This window comes from Barbatula barbatula (genome assembly GCF_947034865.1).
Source record: "Barbatula barbatula genome assembly, chromosome: 8".
Classification (NCBI taxonomy): Eukaryota; Metazoa; Chordata; class Actinopteri; order Cypriniformes; family Nemacheilidae; genus Barbatula; species Barbatula barbatula.
Genome location: NC_136771.1, coordinates 13810836 through 13834668, shown reverse-complemented (window position 1 = coordinate 13834668; position 23833 = coordinate 13810836). Strand labels below are relative to the sequence as shown.

Here is a 23833-nt window from a genome sequence, read left to right as displayed (position 1 = left end):
CGAACCTGTTTACTGCGCGCACTCATTAAACCGACGAGGCTTTTATGCTTGACATGCTCTCTGTTGTATAAATCTGTACACCACATGGAGGAGTACACCATCAGTTATTTAAAGTATAATTGACTGTGTTATTGAGTTTTTGTTACTGAGTTCGAAGTAATGATGGTGAAAAAATAAAATATAATTAATTATTTATTTTTTTGTAGTTGTGTATTTCCTACCGGGCAGGGGAAAGGAAGAGGTAAATGCATAGAAACTTTGGTTTTCATTTTAGTTAAACACATCATTCTTTTTGGCATTCAGAATAGGCCATGATAGATTTCAGCCTAATAGGGGTACCTGCACTGAATCACCAATTTCACATGTATTTTGTGTATTGTTCCCGCCTCCTTCCTTCCCTTCTATTGAACCTCATTACACTGGGGCCGAAACCTGGGAGGAAGAAGGGGCATGCTGTCGAAGAGCCCTCGCTGCCGAGGGGCATCACGGTGCCGAGGAGTTTGGGCCTAGGTGGGGTGGCGGCCGTAGAAGAGGGAGCGGAGGAGTTGGGGCCGTTTGCCGTTGGCTGGAGCCTGCTGCAGTCCACCAAGGAAAGGGGAGGAGCAGGGAAAGGAAAACTTCCTGCCGGCTGCCCTCAGCCAAAGAAGCCACCACCAATCACCAGGGGGCGGAGGAGGTGCGGGCCGTCCCCCCGATGTCCAGCACCACCGCATAGCACCGCGAGGAAGAGCCTCTCGGCTGGGCTGAGGACCGAGCGACAGCGTGTCGGGGAACCGGACCAATTATTTTTCTTCCCTCTCGTCCCTGTCGGTGCATATCCCCAGGCGCACCAGTCCCACATATCTTACGGAGGAGATCGCTTACGGAGGAGAACGGGAGCTTAAAAGGGCGACCGGCAGGACTGTTGACGAGGACCAGCCCGGACATTAATATGGACGTATTACTGTATTGACATCAGATTTTTTCCCAAACTATTTATACGAACAGACTAGCCCTGGAGGCCTCCCCATTTCCGACCCATGGCTGTTATCCTGTACTCAGGAATGCAGCAAATTCATATTAACATTCATTTCTATTTTTCACAAAAAAAACTTTATTTTCAATTATCAAACATTTTTAGAAATGATAACAATCTTACCCCAGATATGGGAACACCAGATAAAGGGCCAGATTTCTGTGTGAAGACAAATAAAGAATATTACATTATTTTAGGTATGATACACAAACGTGAGCCTGAATGTTAAAACTAGGCTATTCAGCATTAAAGTCTAATTTTAATTATTCATTTCACAATGATTTCATACTTTGACCTGGCCTCGCTGATTAAGTCTAAAGATATTTGTATGTTCTTTACATTGTGTTGCATAAGACAGTGTAACAAATGTTAAAATTAAGACCATATTACCACATTACAGATGATCAGATTTTGAAAACAAAGTTTAAAAACATATGGAAAAGCAGTTAGAACACAATAAAATTACTTATAACGTTTGGCTACTACGGGGTGCTGTCAACAAATCTTTATGAGGCAGACAAGATGAGCCAGTCATGATACATAACAGGTTTTGTGTTAATACATAAAAGTGTCGCGAAGATACAGCCACATTACCCTTTGGCTCGCACGCCATTGATGTTGAATACAATAATCGTTTGCCCAATCAAAAAAGCTTTTATTAACTTTTATTTGGAGATATCTCTAGAAGCTATATACCAAACTTTGATATAAATTAACTTGGCTTGAGCCAACAAATATATTAATGTGAATCGAATAACAATATGATTTCCTCATATGCTAGTTATATATCTTGACCACTAGGGCCTATAACTTTACATATCCACTCAGAACCTGACCTTGATTAACACACACCATGTTTCGTAGCAATTCGCCATTGCGTTTGTAAAATACTGGATTTTACGACAAAATTCCACAATGGCAGACAGAGGAAATATTTTTGACATGTCTGATAATTCAATTTGGAAAAACGACTTTAAAACACAGGGAAATGCAGTAAGAAAAAAGGAAATTGCTTATAACCATTGACCACTAGGTGGCCTGTCACAAAATTGTTATGAGGCACACAGTATGTGCCAGTGATGATGCTTAAAGTTAAGTGTATATTCGTGTATGTATCGTCAAAACACAAAAGTGTTGTGAAGATACAGCCACATGACTCTTTGGTGAGCTTGCCTTAGAATTGTTGAAGCTATATCAAAAATCTTTCAATAACTTTTTGTCGGTATGCTACATTTCATGCAAATCTGACATATTTTGTAGGAGGAGTTCGAAAAAGTATGTTTTACATATAATGCGATATGGCTGACAAAATGCATAGTGGAATATGACAACTCTGGTATAAAAACAACTCTGCGTTAACCAGCAAATATACTAATGTGAATTGAATACCATTGTGTTGATTTCTCAAAGTATTTGGATTTATTTCATTATATCTCTACCACTAAGGGGGCACTGGCCTATAACTTTACAAGTCCTGTCAGAACTTGATCTTGTTTAACCATGCCTGGTTTTTGAGTGATATTTTATTGCGTTCATAAAATACTGCATTTTATATTTTATTCAAAATGGGTGATCCCCACAATGGAAGAATAAGGAAAAAAATAGAGATATAGTTCAACTCGAAATACCTCAAGGGATCAAACAAGACCACAGTTACCTGTCTAAAATACTAGAAAAAGTAGTGTCCAGTCAGTTGTGCTCTTTCTTACAAAATAACGGAATACACGAAAAATTTCAGTCAGGTTTTAGACCGCATCATAGCACTGAAACTGCGCTCGTTAAAATAACAAACAACCTGCTTATAGCATCAGATAAAGGTAACATCTCACTCCTAGTCCTGCTCACCTTAGTGCTGCTTTTGATACCGTAGACCATAACATACTTCTAGATCTTATTGTATTGAGGGACAGGCACTACAATGGTTCAGATCTTACTTGTCAGACAGACATCAATTTGTCCATTTAACTCAAGTAAATTATGGATTACCTCAGGGATCGGTTCTGGGACCCGTGCTGTTCTCCATATACAGGCTGCCCCTCAGAAAAATTATTAAAAGACATGGAATTAGGTTCCAATGCTATGCAGATGATACTCAGCTATATATATCATCAAGACCAGATGATTCCTCCCACCTATCCAAATTGGCAGAGTGCATTAAAGATTGAAAACATTGGATGACCTGTAATGTCCTTCTTTTACACTCAAATAAAACCGAAATATTACTTATTGAATATTTTTTATTATAAACTGCAAGTTGAAGGATGTACTGTTACTCCAACAAATACAGTAAAATATTTAGGCATTATATTAGACAGCAACCTGTCATTTCGAAATCACATCTCAAATGTCACAAAAACAGCCTTTTTCCACCAAAGAAATGTTGCCAAATTACGAAATATTCGATGTGTTGCTGACACGGAGAAGCTTATTCATGCATTTATGACCTCAAGACTTGACTACTGTAATGCGCTACTTAGTGGTTGTCCTGCATCATCAATAAACAAACTACAGTTTGTTCAGAATGCAGCTGTCAGAGGTCCAGAAAATACGATCACATAACCCCAATTTTATCAACCCTTCACTGGCTACCCATTAAGTATCGTATTGACTTTAAAGTTCTTTTAATCACTTATAAAGCCTTAAAGGGTTTAGACCCTTCCTACCTAACAGAGCTTCTATCACACTACAAAACATCATGCTCTCCAAGATCTCAAAACTCAGGACTTTTGATAATACCTAGAATAACAAAATCCACCAAAGGGGGTTGTGCTTTCTCATACGTTGCACCAAAACTCTGGAATAGTTTTCTTGATACTATTCGAGGATCAGACACACTCGCCCAATTTAAATCTAGATTAAAGACACATCTTTTTAGCCAAGCTGTCATGATCCTGCCTCTCCTTGTCTTGGTTTTCGAGTCTTGTGGTAGGATCATGTCAGTCCCATGTGTTTTGTGTGGAGAAAGAGCATTGTTTTGGTTTAAGAAGCCATGCTCTCTCTCCAGTGTCGCATCCTTTAGTCCCGCCCCCTTGTTTCCCCGGTTAGCGGTCCATTAGTGTTAGTCTTGTCTCCAGCCCTGATCCATCTTCCCTTAGTGTTTTAGTCCCCTAACCTGCCTCGTGCAATCCTCCTGTTAGCTTTCCCTTAGTGTTTCATCCATGTCACCTGCCGCCACTCTCCCTGTGTCATCAGTCCTTGTTAGTGTTTCCCCTTATCAAGCCCCAGTTTCCCTCTGTCTCTTGTCGGTTCATTTTGCATTTTGCTCACTTTTGCACATTTACCCTTCCTAGTCTGTCTGGATTACCTGTGTTCCTGTTCCCTGGACTCAAGTTTGTGGACTTAGTTTGTTTTTCTTAAGACCTTGTTTGTTTTGTTCCCCTTGTGGGAAGTTTTAGTTTTCAGTCTTGTTTGTGTTCATGTTTTCCCCATCGAGGGTCTTTGTTTTGGATTAAAGTCTTGTTGTTCGACACATGTCTGCCTGCGCTTGGGTTCTGTCCACAACCATAACACAAGCATTCACTTAATGCAAAATATGCTAAATAAACCACCGGGAGACTGCTGACATTAGATATTATTTAGTAGGTGTTTTTATAACAAGTTAAACTATTCATGTACTGTGTTTTACCTTTTTCTGTGTTTTCCGTTTTTTTCCCCTGTAAAGCTGCTTTGGAACAATGCAAATTGTGAAAAGCGCTATATAAATAAAATTGAATTGAAAGTTATGATTTTACACCAAAGTTTTCAGAAGTTATAAGCAAAAAAAGATATTTTTTATCTCTAGACCAGTAGGTGGTGTTGTACACGAACTGTGTATGTTACCTCAGGTCATGACTGCTTTGACCTTTACCAAGTTTCGTGTTGATACACAAAAGTTTTGTGAAGATACAGCATCAAATCCATTTTGACGTGCTCGTCATCAAATTCGTAGATGAACTATATGAGAATGGATTGGCTCAATGGATCAAAAATATTGTAATACATTTTGTCTGCAGAGTCTCTATATAATTAGACGTCATATGCCAACATGTAGTGCATTAGAATCAGCATGAGTCAAGAGTTCAGAGTATTTTGTTTCTAGGATGTATGGATGGAAAGTTACATCCAAAAATGTGTGTGGAAGTTTGGACTGTTGGTGGCACTATGGACAGACACCATATTTGCCATGGTAACAGTTCAGCCTGTCATCTATGCATGTGCAAAATTTCACAACTCTCCCATATACGGTTTTGTGGGCTGTTATAATCTTCCGTGGCAGTAGAAGAAGAAAACTAACAAAAGGGTGTATGCTGGAATATGTCAAGTTTGATATCAATGTACTCAGCTTGAGCCAACAAATATAGTAAATGTAAACCAAATTACATTATGTGGATTTTTTCATATGTATTAAGGTTTTTAATAAATTTGCCCAAACTGTTTATGTTACCTCAGGCCATGACTACGATGACATGTACCAAGTTTCGTGTCAATACATCACAGTTTGTTGAAGATATAGCACCAAATCCATTTTGGCATGCTCACCATTGAATTCATAGATATGCTACATGAGAATCATTTTTTCTGTCACCAATGTCTTCTGATGCTGCATACCAAATATTGTTGAAATCGAGCAAACCATCTAGGAGGAGTTCTAAAAAGTTTTTCAAAATGTTTTAATATGACAGGAAAATTTTCATGATGGAAAATAATTTCATATATTGCATTCGAATCAGCATGAGTCAAAAGTTCTGATTATTCTGATTCTAATATGTACAGTTCAAAAGTAATAGGGAAAAAATATTTTGAAGTGTGGACTGTTGGTGGTGCTATGGAGTTTGGGTTAGAGACTCCATATTTGCCAGTAACAGATGGTAACAGATCAGACTGTCTTCTATGTGTATGGTTATAGAAAAAGAAGCAGAACAACACCACTAACCGAAGCAATAGTTTTCCCCCTATTAATATGAAAACTAAGAAATGCAATAAGGATCTCCGCCCCTTCGGGACTTGATCCCTAATTATCATCACTTCTATTGATCAGACCCCAAAATATGTATTTTTAATGACGATTATTATGCGTCATGGATGTAACCTCCGTTCACTGATGGAGGGAACGAGACGTTGTGTCGACAGAATGGTGTTTGACTTAAGAACCTATCATCTCTGACTGACTTAAAAAGACCACTGAAAATTGGCGAATTAAATTTGCATGCCGGTCTCCGCCCCAGATATCGGGGTATAAAAGAAAGACGGCTTGCTGAATTCATTCACCTTTTGTGCTGAGGAGCCTGAGAATCGTGTCGTGACTGCTGCAGTGGGCGGCCAGTGTTGTGGCATGAAGAAAACAACGTCTCGTTCCCTCCATCAGGGAACAGAGTTTACATACATAACTGAGACTTTCCCTTTCTGTCTGTCTCTCGACGTTCTGTCGACAGAATGGGGTTCCTTTGAAAATGCCATTGTGCTGTGCCACGTCACAATCTCTAGCAGAGCTACGCTGACTGACCTGGATATGTCAGATGTGAGTGCTGGCGCGAAATTGTAACCTAGGCTGTAAAACCTAGCGAAGGAATTGGGCGTAGCCTCTCTGAATGTCCTACAGAGAAGCGCTCTGAGCCAGTGACCACATCGAGGTACCAAGAGGGTACGGAGCGTGGACGAGGCGTATTCAGCATTCTCCTGCCCCCTCAGGAACCTAGCAATCAGGTCGTGTTGACCCAGAGATTTCCCACCCACTGGTTTATGATTAAGGGGAATGGCGGCTACATACACTTTTAGTGTGGAAGAGGAGATATAGCATTCGAGCCTCTCTTGAAGGAAGGACAACACACTCCCGATCGAGCAACTCCGCGGGTCTTCTCTCTGAGAAGAGCACAAGGACGAGAAGAGGCGCCACTTAAAGGCATACAGCCGCCTTGTGGCCTGGGCCCTAGCCTGAGTGATGGTCTCAACCTCCACCGGGGGTAGGCCACTCAGGATCTCCTTGTCCCCTCCAACAGGCAGACATGGAGGTTCCAGAGGTCTGGTCTCGGATGCCACAACGTGCCCTTCCCCTGCAAAAGAAGGTCCTTTGTCAGGGGAATTGGCAAGGAGGGAAACTCTTCAGTGTAAATAGCACAGACAACAACTCTAGTCAATTGATGTGCCAAGGCGGGGGCCCGTCCACTGACCCTGACACTGCATACCATGGCACACAGCACCCCAACCCTGCAGGGAAGAATCTGTCATTGCCACAACATGCCTCGAAACTTGCCCAAGAGATACCCCTGTCTGTGAAAAGGTTCGCATCCGAGCAAGGTTAAGCCAGAGGTGTCTCTCATGGACCACTAGTGTGAACATCGTCCGACCCAGGGTCCGCCCCGTCACCTTGGTCACCCGGAGGGTGAGGACAGTGGTGGTGCGGAGTTCCTGCTAAGCTCCTGGTTAGGTCCTTCAATCGTGCAACTCTTTCATCACATTGGCCTGGTGGACATGGAGGTTCCAGAGGTCTGGTCTCGGATGCCACAACATGCCCTTCCCCTGCAAAAGAAGGTCCTTCGTCAGGGGAATTGGCAAGGGGGGAAACTCTTCAGTGCAAGTAGCACAGACAACAACTCTAGTCAATTGATGTGCCAAGGCGGGGGCCAGTCCACTGACCCTGACACTGCATACCATGGCACACAGCACACCAACCCTGCAGGGAAGAATCTGTCATTGCCACAACATGCCTCGAAACTTGCCCAAGAGATACCCCTGTCTGTGAAAAGGTTCGCATCCGAGCAAGGTTAAGCCAGAGGTGTCTCTCATGGACCACTAGTGTGAACATCGTCCGCCCCGTCACCTTGGTCACCCGGAGGGTGAGGACAGTGGTGGTGCGGAGGTCCTGCTAAGCTCCTGGTTAAGTCCTTCCCTCGTGCAACTCTTTCATCACCTTGGCCTGGTGGACATGGAGGTTCCAGAGGTCTGGTCTCGGATGCCACAACATGCCCTTCCCCTGCAAAAGAAGGTCCTTTGTCAGGGGAATTGGCAAGGAGGGAAACTCTTCAGTGTAAATAGCACAGACAACAACTCTAGTCAATTGATGTGCCAAGGCGGGGGCCCGTCCACTGACCCTGACACTGCATACCATGGCACACAGCACCCCAACCCTGCAGGGAAGAATCTGTCATTGCCACAACATGCCTCGAAACTTGCCCAAGAGATACCCCTGTCTGTGAAAAGGTTCGCATCCGAGCAAGGTTAAGCCAGAGGTGTCTCTCATGGACCACTAGTGTGAACATCGTCCGACCCAGGGTCCGCCCCGTCACCTTGGTCACCCGGAGGGTGAGGACAGTGGTGGTGCGGAGTTCCTGCTAAGCTCCTGGTTAGGTCCTTCCCTCGTGCAACTCTTTCATCACATTGGCCTGGTGGACATGGAGGTTCCAGAGGTCTGGTCTCGGATGCCACAACATGCCCTTCCCCTGCAAAAGAAGGTCCTTCGTCAGGGGAATTGGCAAGGGGGGAAACTCTTCAGTGCAAGTAGCACAGAAAACAACTCTAGTCAATTGATGTGCCAAGGCGGGGGCCAGTCCACTGACCCTGACACTGCATACCATGGCACACAGCACACCAACCCTGCAGGGAAGAATCTGTCATTGCCACAACATGCCTCGAAACTTGCCCAAGAGATACCCCTGTCTGTGAAAAGGTTCGCATCCGAGCAAGGTTAAGCCAGAGGTGTCTCTCATGGACCACTAGTGTGAACATCGTCCGCCCCGTCACCTTGGTCACCCGGAGGGTGAGGACAGTGGTGGTGCGGAGGTCCTGCTAAGCTCCTGGTTAAGTCCTTCCCTCGTGCAACTCTTTCATCACATTGGCCTGGTGGACATGGAGGTTCCAGAGGTCTGGTCTCGGATGCCACAACATGCCCTTCCCCTGCAAAAGAAGGTCCTTCGTCAGGGGAATTGGCAAGGGGGGAAATTCTTCAGTGCAAGTAGCACAGACAACAACTCTAGTCAATTGATGTGCCAAGGCGGGGGCCCGTCCACTGAATACCATGGCACACAGCACACCAACCCTGCAGGGAAGAATCTGTCATTGCCACAACATGCCTCGAAACTTGCTCAAGAGATACCCCTGTCTGTGAAAAGGTTCGCATCCGAGCAAGGTTAAGCCAGAGGTGTCTCTCGTGGACCACTAGTGTGAACATCGTCCGACCCAGGGTCCGCCCCGTCACCTTGGTCACCCGGAGGATGAGGACAGTGGTGGTGCGGAGTTCCTGCTAAGCTCCTGGTTAGGTCCTTCCCTCGTGCAACTCTTTCATCACCTTGGCCTGGTGGACCTGCAGGATGGGCGGGTGTGAAGAGTGGAGGCAGTTTGACCCGCGGCAAAGTAAGCCTTCGGCACCAGGGATGCCGAAAACGTACACGCTTTGGAGTGAAGCCTTGGTCGATCTCTCCAGGTGGCAGTCGTCTGCAGGCCTAAATGCACAGCGACGGCACATTCCACCTGGGACACGTCGAAGTAGCCCCTAGCTGCCCAAGGGAGGGTGCTCCCAGGAATCGTCGGGTCGGATGCCAAGAGGTTGCACTCTGATGCTGCAAGCGACATATCATCACACACAGTTTCTGAATACGTGGCTGAGGAGCAAGACCAGGTAGGACCATCTTTTGGAGAACAGTCAGATGAGCGAGACGAGGCATTAACGGTCCGCCAGCCAGTGGCTGACGAATTGAGGCTCAAGGTGATCCCCATATCATCCCCGCTGCTCGCCGTAGCAGACAGCAAGGCTGGCACTGATGTCAAGGAACGGGAAACAAGCAAGGTGGTGGCTGATTCCCTAAAGAACACAGCCACTCGTGACCGCGACTTCTGAATTGCTATCCGCCCGCACCTACACCCAGACACCTGAGGCAGACATCGTGCCCGTCCTCCTCCTCGCTGAGTGAGTTGCACCCACGAGCACAGTGGAACATGCCGCGCTGGAGAAATGTGCTCTTTTAGACACTTCTGGTTTACTGCCAGACGCCCAGGAGAAGTCACTGACAAGAAGGGACAATCCGCTGCACCACGTTGTAGAAATCCTGCAATAGTATTAGCAGGAGTCGTCAGCATAGATGAGAAGGCTCAGAAGAACAAAAGGTGAATGAATGCAGCACGCAGTCTTCCTGTTATACCCAGATATCTAGGGCAGAGACTGGCATGCAAATTTCATTCGACAATTTTCATTGGCCTTTTCAAGTAATTCAGGGATGATAGGTACTCAAGTCAAACCCCATTCTGTCGACACAACGTCGAGAGACCGACAGAAAGGGAACCAATGTTTCCCTGACTGAAACTGATGTTTTAAATAACTCGTTTTGTGGATATGATCATTAGATCTGATGGAGTTAAATGGTTTAAGTGTAAATGGTTAACATGTGAGTAAGACTCCTCAATAGACACCTTCTTTTGAGTTTTCGGTGAAGTGTTATAGGGCAATTTCTTCCTGAAGCAGGATGTGGGGTTTGATCAGGTTTGTGTGAGCAGTAATCGCTGGCAAAATCACAATTAAATAACATATTTCCGATCATTAATTAAACCTGACATTTTGTTTCCTAAGCTTAAACTGTGCTAGGAATAACCTTTCAAATGCTGCTTCTGCTCATGTGAATTGTGAGTGAGCCGTCTCACATTGAGCCTTGCAATTCATTCAAGAACTGAATTGTTTCGGCACGTCTTGACAGAAGTTGTGCTACAAAACAAATAACTGTTTCTAAAATTTTGGCTGATGATGCGAAAAATATTTACACAGAAAGAAGAACAGGAGAAAAGTCACAAGTTTCTTTCTTCGCACTGCACTGACCTAATTTTTGCTGGGTGGATTTAATATTATGATCAGTTTTAACTTTCTAATGCAGTGGTTCTTAACCTGGGTTCGATCGAACTCCAGGGGTTCGGTGAGTCAGTCTCAGGGGTTCGGTGGAGGTCAAGACACACACTCGACTCATATGATTCGTGATGACACGCCCCGATTGGCCATCATTGGCTGCAGGTGATCACACAACATCGCTTGGCCTATCTGTGCTGCAGGGAATTTGGTGCGCTCAGTAGTCGACTTGTGACTGTCGTGATGGTGCGTCGTGTGATTTTGTTCTTAATATTTGAATCCCTTCATACTAACTATGTCGAGCAAAAAAAGAATTTGGTCGGACGAATATGTACAATATGGATTCACATGTATAACGGAACGTGGTGGGAGTCAGCGTCCTAACTGCATGATTTGCAATTCTAGTCTAGCACCGGCAAAACTAAGAGAACACTTCCTTAACCTGCATGGAGATGGAAATTTTTTTTAATGGTTTTGTTCTTTAAAACACGGTGATGTTGATGCACGGTTCATTTTGTGCACCAGTAAAATATATACCTATGTTTTGAATTTGAAAAAAATCATATTTAATTTTTCAATTTACGAAGGGTTCGGTGAATGCGCATATGAAACTGGTGGGGTTCAGTAACTCCAACAAGTTTAAGAACCACTGTTCTAATGGTAAAAATTTAGTTTCTGAAACTAATGAAACAAGAATCATGAGGCATAAAACAAAGAAAGAAAGAAAGAAATAAACAATGTTTCTTCAATGTTCATGTAACCCGCAGTTCCGGTAGGCTATCCACCAATCTCATCACGTCCTATTTAATGCCATGGCATATATTTCACTACATGCTTTCATTTGGTAAACGGGGGTTAACATCGGAGAAACGCAGCTGTGTTTGCAGAGGTATTTATTCTATATGGGGTAGATGCTGATAATCCAACGATATTATAGATCACATTCAGTTTTCAAGGAAATAAAGCTAAATCATGGAGTTGGGTTTTGCCATTTTTTATGAATGAGGGGAATCGCAATTTACACGGGCAAACACGGGCAGAGTTTTGCACAGGCACTCTCACTTGCTGTATTTCTCAATATGCACAAAACACAGAGCAAATACAAACATAAAGCTCTGTATGCAACACAGAATAAATGAAAAAAATCTAAACCTATGGAAAATTATTCAAACCGAATAAAGCATTGATTGAATGCATGGAGCAAATGTAAAATTTAAACCCCTGTTAAATGAAATTATGTATCTATGACTAGTGTTCTGCCTTCCATAAGAATGCATCCTATTTTGTATGTGATTACCTAATTTCTCATTCCTTTGTGTATGCTGCCACCTTCTGGTCTTTTGAGGTAACTGTTTAGTAATTAAGTACTACTTCCTGTTAACTTCCTGATTCACGTTTCAGTCAACCGCGAGTTTACGCAGATGAACACGGTGCCAGCTATTTTCCATTTTACGTTTGAGCTTTGGACATTATTTGTCTGTAAGTAGATGATTTGTGTTAGAGTAATATTCCTCGTCATATCTCTTTAGTTTTCTTACTTCTGTAACTTAGATATATGTTTTGTGCATACTTTAGTTAGCTAAGTTATGCTAGCTCTCGTTGGTCATGTTGTAAACGCTATTCCTAGCGATCTGTATGTGCTGAAGCTATGTGGTTAGCAACATAGCTGACTTGTATTTCATTTGTATCGTAATGTAAAACTTATATGTATTTTCTGAATTCTTTTACAGTTTTACACAAAAAAGACAAAGAATAAACAAATTCAATCAGTCCTTGGATTTATTTGGAGCTTTGTCAAAGTGTTATCTAGCTGTCTAGTTCTGCCTGCTGGTGACGCAGTACGAGGGCAGCATAACTAGTATTAAATAAAATTATTAGAGCCTATGGATTTAAGTTCTTGAAACTTTGGGACAGCGTTTGTCTTTTACGCCTAAACCTCTTAACTCTTGCCCGTCTGCTGAGTGAGACAACACACATTAAAGAAGTACCGCCACATAGAGTACCCACTGTACATTTATATGTCATATACACCATGCGAGAGATGTCATGACAGAAATAAATTTTAACTAAATCTATAATCAGCATCCTTCTAGGCTGACTCTTACATGATTCTTTCTGCGATTTATCTATCTAATCCCCTCCGTCTGTGAGCCCACTCTGATCAGATTGCTCAAATGGTCAAGTCTGCTGTGACTGGTCTACTGTGTATAGCATGTGTCGCAAATGGAATGCTCATCAACATCACTGGATTGTTTAAAATGTATATACAATGGAAAATGGCATCCATCTTTCAGAAAAGCTCAGCCATTCTCTTCTCTTCCCCCTTCTCTCTCTTACTATGTCTTTCTAAGAAGAAAAAATTCCTAAGAGTTGATATGCATTCCATGAGTATTCACTGCATGAGTGCATAGCTGATCAAGCTATGCACTGATCATAGCTGAACCCGCCTGACCTGAACCCCATAGAGATTCTATGGGTTATTGTCAAGTGCAAGATGAGAGAAAGCAGACCCAACAATGCAGATGACCTGAAGGCCGCTATCAAAGCAAGCTGGGCTTGCATTACACCTGAGCAGTGCCACAGACTGATTGCCTCCATGCCACGCTGAATTGATGCAGTAATTCATGCAAAAGGAGGCCCAACCAAGTATTGAGTGCATAGAAATTAATATACTTTTTTGTTTAAAATATACTTTTTTATTGATCTTATGTAATATTCTAATTTTCTTAGACACTGAATTTTGGGTTTTTAATTATCTGTGAGCCATAATCATCAAAATTTCAAGAAATAAAGGCTTGAAATATTGTAATGAATCTATATAATATATTGGTTTTACCTTCTGAAATGAGTGACAAAGAATATTGACCTTTTTTTACAATATTCTAATTAATTGAGACACACAAAAAAACTTTAAAATGTAATTCTGTTCCTATTGAAGCACAGCGGGAAAACGTCTTGGTTACAGATGTAACCTCGGTTCCCTGATAGAGAGCACGAGACGTTGTGTCGAGACTGACAGAAAGGGATTTGACTTGAGAACCTATCATCTCAGATTAAAGGCCAATGAACTTGGCGAATGGGACAGCACACCAGTCTCTCCCCCATACATACGGGTATAAAAGGGAAGATGGTGTGCCCATTAACTCACCTTTGGGCTGTTGGAACTGAGAGGCACTCTCGTTCGCTGCAGCGGGCCGGCCCAGCGCTTGTGGCATGATTGACACAATGTCTCGTTCCCTCCAACAGACGTTCCCCCATCGTTCTCTCAACGTTGTGTCGAGACTGACAGAATAGCGTTACTATACCAAAATGCCACAGTACTGCGATGTGACACGATTTCCACCGGAACGACACTGACCGGCCTGGGCGAGTCCCAAGTGAGCGTCCCTGTGAATCGTAACCATCCAGTGGTGTGGTAAGGCATCAATTTGTGTGATCACGAGAGGTTTTTATTACCGGCCATGCAGGCGGTGGCCTTGCTACTCTAGAGGCAAGATAGAGGTGCTTCCAATGCGGACATGTTGTACCCACGAACGCTATCTCAACATGCTGGAGACCCAGACATGTGACGCAGGTATCGTTCCTGACTGGCTCGAGGATGGTGCAGTCACACCCAAGATTGCAGTGGCGCAACTATCAAAATGGGGAAGTCGCAAAACAGCAGGATGAGTTCCGCTGCTCTGCGAGGTAGATCCAGTATCAAGAATCAAAGATCGCTCCGCGTAAGCCTCGCAGGTTCTGAAGAACAAAAAGGTGAGTGAATGGGCACGTGCCTTCCCATTCGCCAAGTTCATTTGCCTTTTCAAGAGTATAATCGGAGATGATAGGTTCTCAAGTCAAACACAATTCTGAAAACACAAGGGAACCTTGTTTACTCTGTCGGAAATACACCACCTACTGCACTGGCAAAATGCTAGTTTTGTCAGACATGACAGCGAGGACCGTTAAAATACTCATAGGTGATTTAATATCAGCCAGCCCAAAGAGAGTCATAACAATATACAGCAAGATGCTATTATAAGATGCATCCATTCCTCTATATGGGGTACCACTTACCATTAAACCATAGATCTCTGAAGAACTTCTCACTTTTGGCAGAATGTCCATTGGTACCTCAAAATATCTGAAATATAAAAAATGTAACTTACAAAACATTCTTCTTGCCAAAGGTATACACTTTTAAATAAATTGGTGAATAAATACTGGTGTGATGGTTTAAAAAACATTACTTCAGCAAACACAATAGAGGACACTTGTTTTGGAGGCAGGTGTTTTCTAAAGTGAGTATTACTAGCCAACAACGATTTGCATTGCATTGCAGTCGCATTTTTTAAAGTGCTGTAGTGTAAGGTTAACCTGTAACATGCTACATAGTAAAGTACATTTGTGATTTTGCTGTGAAAATGCAGTGTTAAATATGTCTAGTTTAAAGGTCAGCTCCACGCACACACATCTTGGAAGTTGACTTAACGTTACATTAAAATAATACGCATGTTAAAGACGCTTTTTAATGTCTGTGTAACATGTGACCTGCCATTTTCGATAAGTATTGTAAATGACCACATCACAACATGAAATACACATCACAGTAATATACCTTACGTCTTTTAATATGTGGTTCACTGCTTGCATAGATACATATACGTAATGTAAATAAACATAATATACAGTATATATTTTCTTTGTCCATTACTACTGTTGATGAATTCAGGAAAATTTGACTTTCATAAACAGCGAGTTAACACATACTCCACATTCAAATGCAGTATTGAGTACAAATCACAGAGGTCACTTTAAGCTTGTTTGACTGTTACAGGGCTATATGAGCATACTCGTTAAAATCAATAAGGTGTCGATGGTGGTCAGCTGCGAGATGGCAGCAAGATGTGGGGTTCAACGCCTGTAGACACAGGATAATTGTTATAACAATAAATTTAAATAAAGCTTAGATTTATGTGATGTTTACTTGTATATTTATTAATAATTATTAAATTCATTTATTTTTTTAATTTCTATTAATCAGAAATAGAAGACGTTTGGAACAACCAGACTATAAGGATTTGTCTGCAACGACTCTCCCAACCACTAGGTGGCACCAACCAAGAACTATTAGCACAGCTCATTAGTTATAATTCGCATCACCTGTTGTTTATCTATTCAAGTTTGGCCAGTGCTTTGTTCCCCGTTCCGTCTTGAGCCTACCATTGCATGGAATACTCAGAAAAGTGAAAAAGAGGAGGAGTTTCATATGCGGTCTCCGCAATGTCGAAGTGACCGCTCTCGAAAGGGAACCTGAGTTTTTGCTTTAGACACCTTTGTTTTAGTTCGACTGTGATTTTGCCCTTTGTTTGTATTTAATGCCAAGTAAAGCGTGCATAACTGGGAACAGGTTCAGCCTCCTGGTTCTTTCTTCCTCTGCACATGGTTCCTCGGTGGTCTAGAGGTAGTTAAGTTGTGTTCTCAGCAGGAAGACCAGGGTTGTAGACCCACTTCGGACACTACAGAGCACTTAACTCATTACACAGACGGTTTGTTCTCCTACAGGACAATGATCCAAAGCACAATGCAAGAGTGTCCTATTGAAAATTAGTGTGAGCCAGAGTGGCTGCAGGACAACTCTGTGGATGGCCTTGAGTGGCCCAGCCAGAGCCCAGACTTGAACCCAATTGAACATCTCTGGAGAGATCTGAAAATGGCTGTGAACCGACTCTCCCCATCCAACTTGATGGAGCTTAGAGTTTTGAACTGCCCAAAAATAAGCTTGACAAGCTCAAAAAGACTTGAGGCTGTAATTAGTGTCAAAGGTGCTTCAACAAAGTATTGAGCAAAGTTTGTGAATTCTTATGTACCTGTGCTATTTTCGTTTTTTTATTTTTATAAATTTGCAAAAATTTCAAACAAACTACTTTCACGTTGTCATTATGGGGGATTGTTTGTAGAATTTTGAGGAAAATAATTAATTGAATCCATTTTTGAATAAGGCTGCCCACATGACAAAATGTGGAAAAAGTAAAGCACTGTGAATACTTTCCGGATGCACTGTATATCTGATCATATGTTTTACATGTCATATTTTACTGTTATATATGGAATATGTGTGTGCTTCGGCGTTGCCGAAAGAAAACAGGTTTAGGTTGCAACCATTTTTACATCACAGATTTTGAGACAAAAAAATAGCAGCCTACAAGTAAAAATATTTTTTCAAAGTTTATGAATAGTGTGACAGTTACACTGTTTTATTTCACAATTATAAAGTCAAGGCTATTGTTCAAAAAATTAAGCAATACATCGCTCGATACCCAAATATCCTTTTAAAAGGTTGCAATTTCCCTTTACTTCTGTTTTTTGTCATGGATTGGTTGCAGCTCGGGTGTTGAAAAGGCTTCCTTACCTGAACGAATCATTGAGCTAATATCAGCGCAGTTCTGGAAAAGATAACAAATTCTTCAGTCCTGTGCGTGTGCGTTGCTGGGATCGGTTTTCTCTCATTAAGGCATGAATGGTTTCACTGCTGTATTCAGTTCGTCATTATAAATGTGGCACGGTTTTTAACGTGGCAAACAACATATGGGCCAGCTGTTAAGTTTATAATTTGGCCCAGATATCAAATGTAGAGCTGTGGGCCACATATTTATACCCGGACTACGGTCAATCTACATATCATTTACATAATATTGAATAACCCTATTAAGCTCACATACCCATTAAGCACACTTTGAGCTTAAATTATAAAATAAAATATTATCATACTTGAAGTCTTAAATAATTGAAGTCTAAAATAATATAATAAGTTAACTCATATCATTTTAAATCAATCAGACCATTACACACTGAGCTATGGGTGTCGATGTGTTCACGGGGTCTGCTGCCCATTCTGAAAGCGGTTTGAAAACTTTAACCAAAAGAGTAGTTCTTTAAATGTGCAGTTCCATATGACAATAAATCATTTTACAAGTCTAACCAGAGCCAAAACATTTCTGTATTCCATGTAGATTATAAAGCACTGAAATTAGTTGATAAATGTTAATTGTTTTTATCCAGAAAACCTATCCAGAAACATATAGTCGGCACTGTAAAGCATGCACAAAAATGATAAACCAAGCTTATTGGTTATTATCGATTATACCGAGGGGGCTGAGAAGATTCTAAGGGTGTGCATTGTTTTTCAGAAAAAGCACACCTATAAAGTAGTTCCAGACCTGTCCACCACATTACAGTTTCATCAACTGCGCCACGTTTAAATAAAAACGTTATTATACTGTAGAATACTGTCCACCACAGAAGAGAGACAAACCGAAACACGCAGGGAATCATCAAACTGCACGTTAGTCTCCTGTGAACTTTGATTCTTTACTTGGTCTCAAACTGCAACAAAAGAGAGAGATCAGACGCAGCACTATTAAATAAATAGTTTCTTTAATAACTCATTGGGAATATTTATCATATATAGTGGGCAGTCCTTCCATTAGCTTCTCCGCTTTTCGACTGCCAATTTGGGAAAGGTCACTTCTGTTGCTGTGCATTACACTTAAAAACTGTTTATTTGTTTATTTCTTCCAGAAAGTGGGGGGCAACCAAACACTTATTTATTAGCACGAAAAGGAACATAGTAAAGAAAGTGTGTTAGCTCAGCTATCGAACGCTAGGCGATCGCTCAAAGAAATGCCACACAGAAACATTTATCCTGCATCCAACAAGTGTCAGTTATGCCAGACACACACCTGATGAAACACTCACGCACACTTGCACATCCACAGACATCACCTCAGAACCGAAAGTAAAAAGCAAAGCACTAAATGGCGTGTAAGCTTATTTTCCATTCTCATAACGGGAAACTCCACTCAGTTGACTAGCATAAGATGCAGCCGATCCTAGTGCATAATGTCACGTATATAAATGGAGGCAAATTTGGAGTCCTAGTTTCTTGACTTGATTGTATTTAAATGGGTTATGAGTTTAGATCAGGTCAGTTGCACTAGTGCGTCTGAATATTTATGCACAGACTCGATCCAGTCGCAAATGTGAATGAAATGGTCACAATGCAGAGCCCTTTTATAGCTGGCTTTTGCCCGGACCAATAATTCACTTTTCATTCTCATTTGAATCTACTAAAATATATTTATAAAAATTAATGTGTAATATTCAGTTTTTGTCTGTTTCAGGTTGAAGGACGAAAGACACGTTATGGAAAAAAACATGGATGTACAACGATAGGGGCAATGCACAAAGAAAGGCATTATAGCTTGTCAATTAATTGATTGAAAATAAGCAGCATAGTTCATGAATGGTAAATGCCAATTGTCAGTTAAGTTGTTGTGTTGAAAACATTAAAAAATTAAAAGTGTTGCTGGTGGTTGTGTTCTACTATTCTGTAATCCTGAACTCCATTTTGGAAATTCTAGATAATGTTTGGTCTACTGTGCCAGACAGACATGCCTTCATTACACATTACGCCTTTACTATTTTGTCTGATATCGATCACAAAATAAGACAAAATTACACCTAAACAGTTTCAACAAATTAAATTTACTAAATCACAACTAATAAGCCCTCCCCATTTGTTATAAACATTTTTAATCAAAGTCAATGAGTGCAGCCGGGACATGTCAGTGGGGACCTATTCCTACCGGCTGGTTTCTCCCTTAGGTTTTTTTTCTCACACAGAGGGCCGTGTTGGCTTGCTCATCGGGAGACTGCATTTATAGTATATATTATTTACTATTATTTTCTTCTATAAAGCTGCTTTGGAACAATGTACATTGTGAAAAGCCCTATATTTTGTTGTGTTTGATTGTTACTTTTGTAGTTTGTGGACCTTTATGAATTAGCTCAATGAAATCATTACCCAGCGTCTATAGAGGAACAATTTATATGATTTTAAAGTTACGAGCAAACTTTACACACTTGCACACAAAGTGTAAGCCTTTTAACCAAACAACTGTGAATGTAAAGGGTATTTGGCAGAAATGTTGAGTTATCACAGATGCCCTATTTAAAGGGCCGGTCACACCATTTGTATGAATGCAAATGCATCAGACTGTAAAAGTAAGCTCCTTCCAAAAAATTGCCAAAGCACGTTCCTATGACATGATGACGCATGGCCAAAAGAAAATTGATACGCCTCGGCTTGACCTTTGCAGTTGAAGGAAATGCTAGTGCTAATGAGGGAGGCGTTGTTCAGCGAGGTCTGCAGCGAGAGAGTGAGCCAGGAGACGAGCGGTGTGCAAGTAGATCAAGTGCACATCATAAACACCTATGTCTTGTTCCAGTGGTTGCTGGGGACAGGGTATGCACAGCCCAGGCAACTGCCCTTTTTTCCCTTCTCGACTCACATTGCCCTTCCGAGGTGGAAAATAAATAAATAAATCATACGATGAATGCAGAATTTCACAAAAAAAAAAAAATGCAGAGCCTCATTCACTTCCATATTCGGGCAAATAAAGTGAAAGTCAGAATGGGAAATGCAAACTCTGTTTACATGGCTGCAGCGCTGCACGCGACAGGCACCTGAGCTGAGGCTGCATAAGCGGCCCTAGAAGGAGATCGCGGTTATCGGGTGATACGACTCTAGGGTGGCTATACGTCCGGATTTCTGTCAAATAAATACCTGATATATCATTGGTTAAAAACGTTAACAAGCCTCCACGACGTGGAGTCCACGTGCTGGCGTCGTCATATCATAACGGTAACTTGCTGAAACGTCAGACCTCATTTAATCCGGAATGGACAAAAGAGCACAACTTTATATAAAAAAGCAGTAGAGACACTTTTCATGGATGCAGCCACGGATTGGCTAATCGGGAGCACCGGGAGAATTCCCGGTGGGCCGGTCTGTTTTTTGGCCGCGAGGGCCGGTGTTGTCATGGCACGGTTGAAATGTGGATGCTGCTTTCCCTATGCTGCCTGCAATCACAGCAGCCCTAATCTTTTTATTTATTATTTTACCGCAGCCCCACTCAGAGGGTGCTCAGAGTGCAGCCTGCAGGTTAATGATGACGTGATTATTTTTTGACTCCGTGGCCCCGCCCCCGACAGCGGCACTTCGTTGCTCAAAATAAAAAAACGTCAGACATAAAAATGGATAACAGAAAGCGCAAAGGCGGCGCTGAAAAGGCCAGAATAAAAAAGAAGAAAGCTCTGGAAACTGAAGCGGCTAAATGTTCGAAGCTGACCACATTTTTTCACAAACCAAATGAAGACGACGAGACGGCCGGTAAGATAACGTTAAGGTAGTTAGGATTAGGAGCACTGCAAGATGCTAGCGGCCGTGCAAAACAAAGTTGTCTGCAAAACCACCGTTCATGTATCAAACGTTTTCTTGTAGCTATTCAGCAGCAGCCGCCTCTAGTCCAGTTTGTTGATAACAGTGATGAAGAGCCAGGCCCAGTAACATTACCAAGCTCCAGTCATGAGCCCAATACACCAGAATGGGCAGGTAGGATTGTCATTCAGAAGAACTAGTAATGAAGAGCCCTGAAAAATGCCCTGTGATAATTAATGATATTTGTGGTAACAGAAATAAATGTTTAAAATTGTATTTAGTGTCAGAAACAGAGCCAGGACCCAGTTGTATCATGCCAGAGACTCTCACTGTGAATGACACAGCAGGTAAGCTGTTGTTGTAGGACAGTCACAGTGTGTGTGAATAAGCAAACATGATCACTGCGAAAAAATGCTTTTCTTACTTATTATTTTTTTCTTGTTTCCAGTTCAAATATCTAAATATTCTTAATTCAAGATACATTTACTAGACAAGTGAAATGGCATAAGAAATTATGTCTTGTTTTCTGAAAAAACACCTAAAAATGTTTTTGCTTAAAACAAGCTAAATCTTAATTCAAACGGAAACACAATTAGTTTTCTTCCCCATTGGCAGATAGTGTAGGCTAGCTTGTTTTAAGCAAAAAATCATGTTTTGTAAATGTATCTTGATTTAAGATTCTTTTGATATTTGGACTGGAAACGAGACAAAAATACGAAGTAAAAAAAGCATTTTTTTGCAGTGATCACATTATTTACAATATAACAACTCTCTATGCCCAAGTGTTACTAGTGACCCATTATATTTTTAATCAAACGATAGTTACAAAGCCCACAATTGAAAGGGAATAGAATAAAAGTCATATGAATTAAGCCTGCATATTTTGACATTTGGAAATTTGAATTGGCTTTGATTTGATTTAATTTCATTTGAACGTGCTTTCCATGTCAAATATGTTAAAGATTTTAGAATGCTTTTATTGTGATTAAATACAGGTGCACTCGAGTCTAGGGATACAGAAGGAAGTGTGAAAGGGAGACCAGAGCCTACTCAGGGACAGATAGCAGAGGCAACAACACAGCAGCAGAACCCAGAACCACAAGCTAGAAACAAGGCAGATAAAGATGATTCTGTAGATAGTTTTGATTACTTTGCTCGACCTCAGTCACAGGAAATAAATACATTTTTTTCTTATCATCCTCGACAAATCCCAAATGTTCCTATACCAAAGGTTTTCAATAGCAAAGATGGAACAAACCGCAAGTGGCTAACTTACTGTGAAAAAACCCAATCTCTGTACTGTTCGGTTTGTTTGGCATTTGCACCTTTGGTAAGTGATGGCCCTTTCATAAAGGGAGGCATGAAAGACTGGAAACACATTCACCAAAGAATAGTGGAACATGAAAAAAGTAAGACACACAGAGATAGTGCAGATGCTTACTTTCTGAAAATACAAAAGGCAGATGTGAAAAGCCTGTTGACTGGCAACCAAATGTCATTACGTGCTGAGCAAGTGAAAAAGAAACGTCAGGTGATGGAGCGTATAGTGGACGTTGTTAAAGTCATAGGCAAATGTGGCCTTAGCTACAGGGGAGATAAAGAAGAGGCAGGTTATAGCTTAGAAAACATTGCTGTTAATCATGGTAATGTCCTGGAGTTGATTCTACTCTTGAGTAGATATGACATTTGCCTCCAACAGCATGTTAACACTTGCATTGAAAACTGCAAAAAGCAGCATGAAACTGGTGCAAAAGGCAGAGGTGCTCTTGTTACTCTGCTGTCAAAAGAGACAATAAATAAAGTGGTGGATGTCATTAGCCAACTGATAAAGATGACTATAGCAGAAGAGGTGAGACAAGCTGGCATGTTTTCAGTTCAAATTGACACAACCCAAGACATCAGCTCCAAAGACCAGTGTTCAATCATACTTCGATATGTAACAGATGTCATTCATGAAAGACTGATTGCTGTGGTCGACTGTGATACATCTACTGGCCAGAATTTTGTCGAGCTTCTGAAAAAAGTGCTACTGAACCTTGACATTGACATTGGCACATGTGTGGGCAACTCAACAGATGGTGCAGCTAATATGCAGGGTCAGTTTAGGGGGTTTTCTACACTCCTCTCTGAGCATTCCCCCAATCAGGTTCATATTTGGTGTTATGCACATCTTTTGAATCTTGTACTGGCAGAGACAACAGGCAGTGTTGTGGAAAGTGCATCTCTGTTTTCACTGCTTAACGATGTAGCAGTTTTTTTAAGAGAGTCATACAAGCGCATGCAGAAGTGGGAGGAGAAGAGTCAGGACAAGCATCACAGACGACTGTGCCCAATAGGGGCAACTAGGTGGTGGGCTAAGGATCAGGCACTAAGTAAAGTGTTTGGGTGCTTCAGGAATCCTCAGGGAGGCTTGTTTATTGAAGTGCTTATGACTTTAGACACCATTATAGATGACAGTACACAAAAGCCAACTGTGAGGGCCAAGGCAAAGGGATTCATAGAAGGCTTTTTGAAGTATGAGACAGTGGTCACTGCTCAACTCTTCCTTCGCATTTTTGAGCTTACATCCCCTCTTTCAAAATACTTGCAGACAAAGGGAATGGATATCATCACAGCTCAACGTCTGGTTGAGGGGACAGAAGAGGGTCTCAGGAAGTGTGCTAGGGACTTTGAAGGAGTTAAGTCTGCAGCTGATGAGTTTGTGAAGTGGGCTAATGGAAAGTTGCAAGAGGAGGAAGAGTGTGAGCTTGTAGTG

General features: G+C 41.7%; 1 protein-coding gene across 3 annotated transcripts in view; it reads right to left on the bottom strand.

Annotated features, from left to right (window-relative positions):
- Positions 1 to 23833, bottom strand: part of LOC306898024 (glycerol kinase 3) — a 115398-nt gene that overhangs the window by 68670 nt on the left and 22895 nt on the right. For all 3 annotated transcript variants that reach the window (XM_079463234.1, XM_079463232.1, XM_079463233.1), the window contains exons 8-9: positions 14874 to 14940; positions 1139 to 1174 (exon numbers count right to left, since the gene is read on the bottom strand). In XM_079463234.1, the coding sequence (XP_079319360.1) occupies positions 1139 to 1174; positions 14874 to 14940 (103 nt within the window). The remainder of the gene's footprint in view (positions 1 to 1138; positions 1175 to 14873; positions 14941 to 23833) is intronic.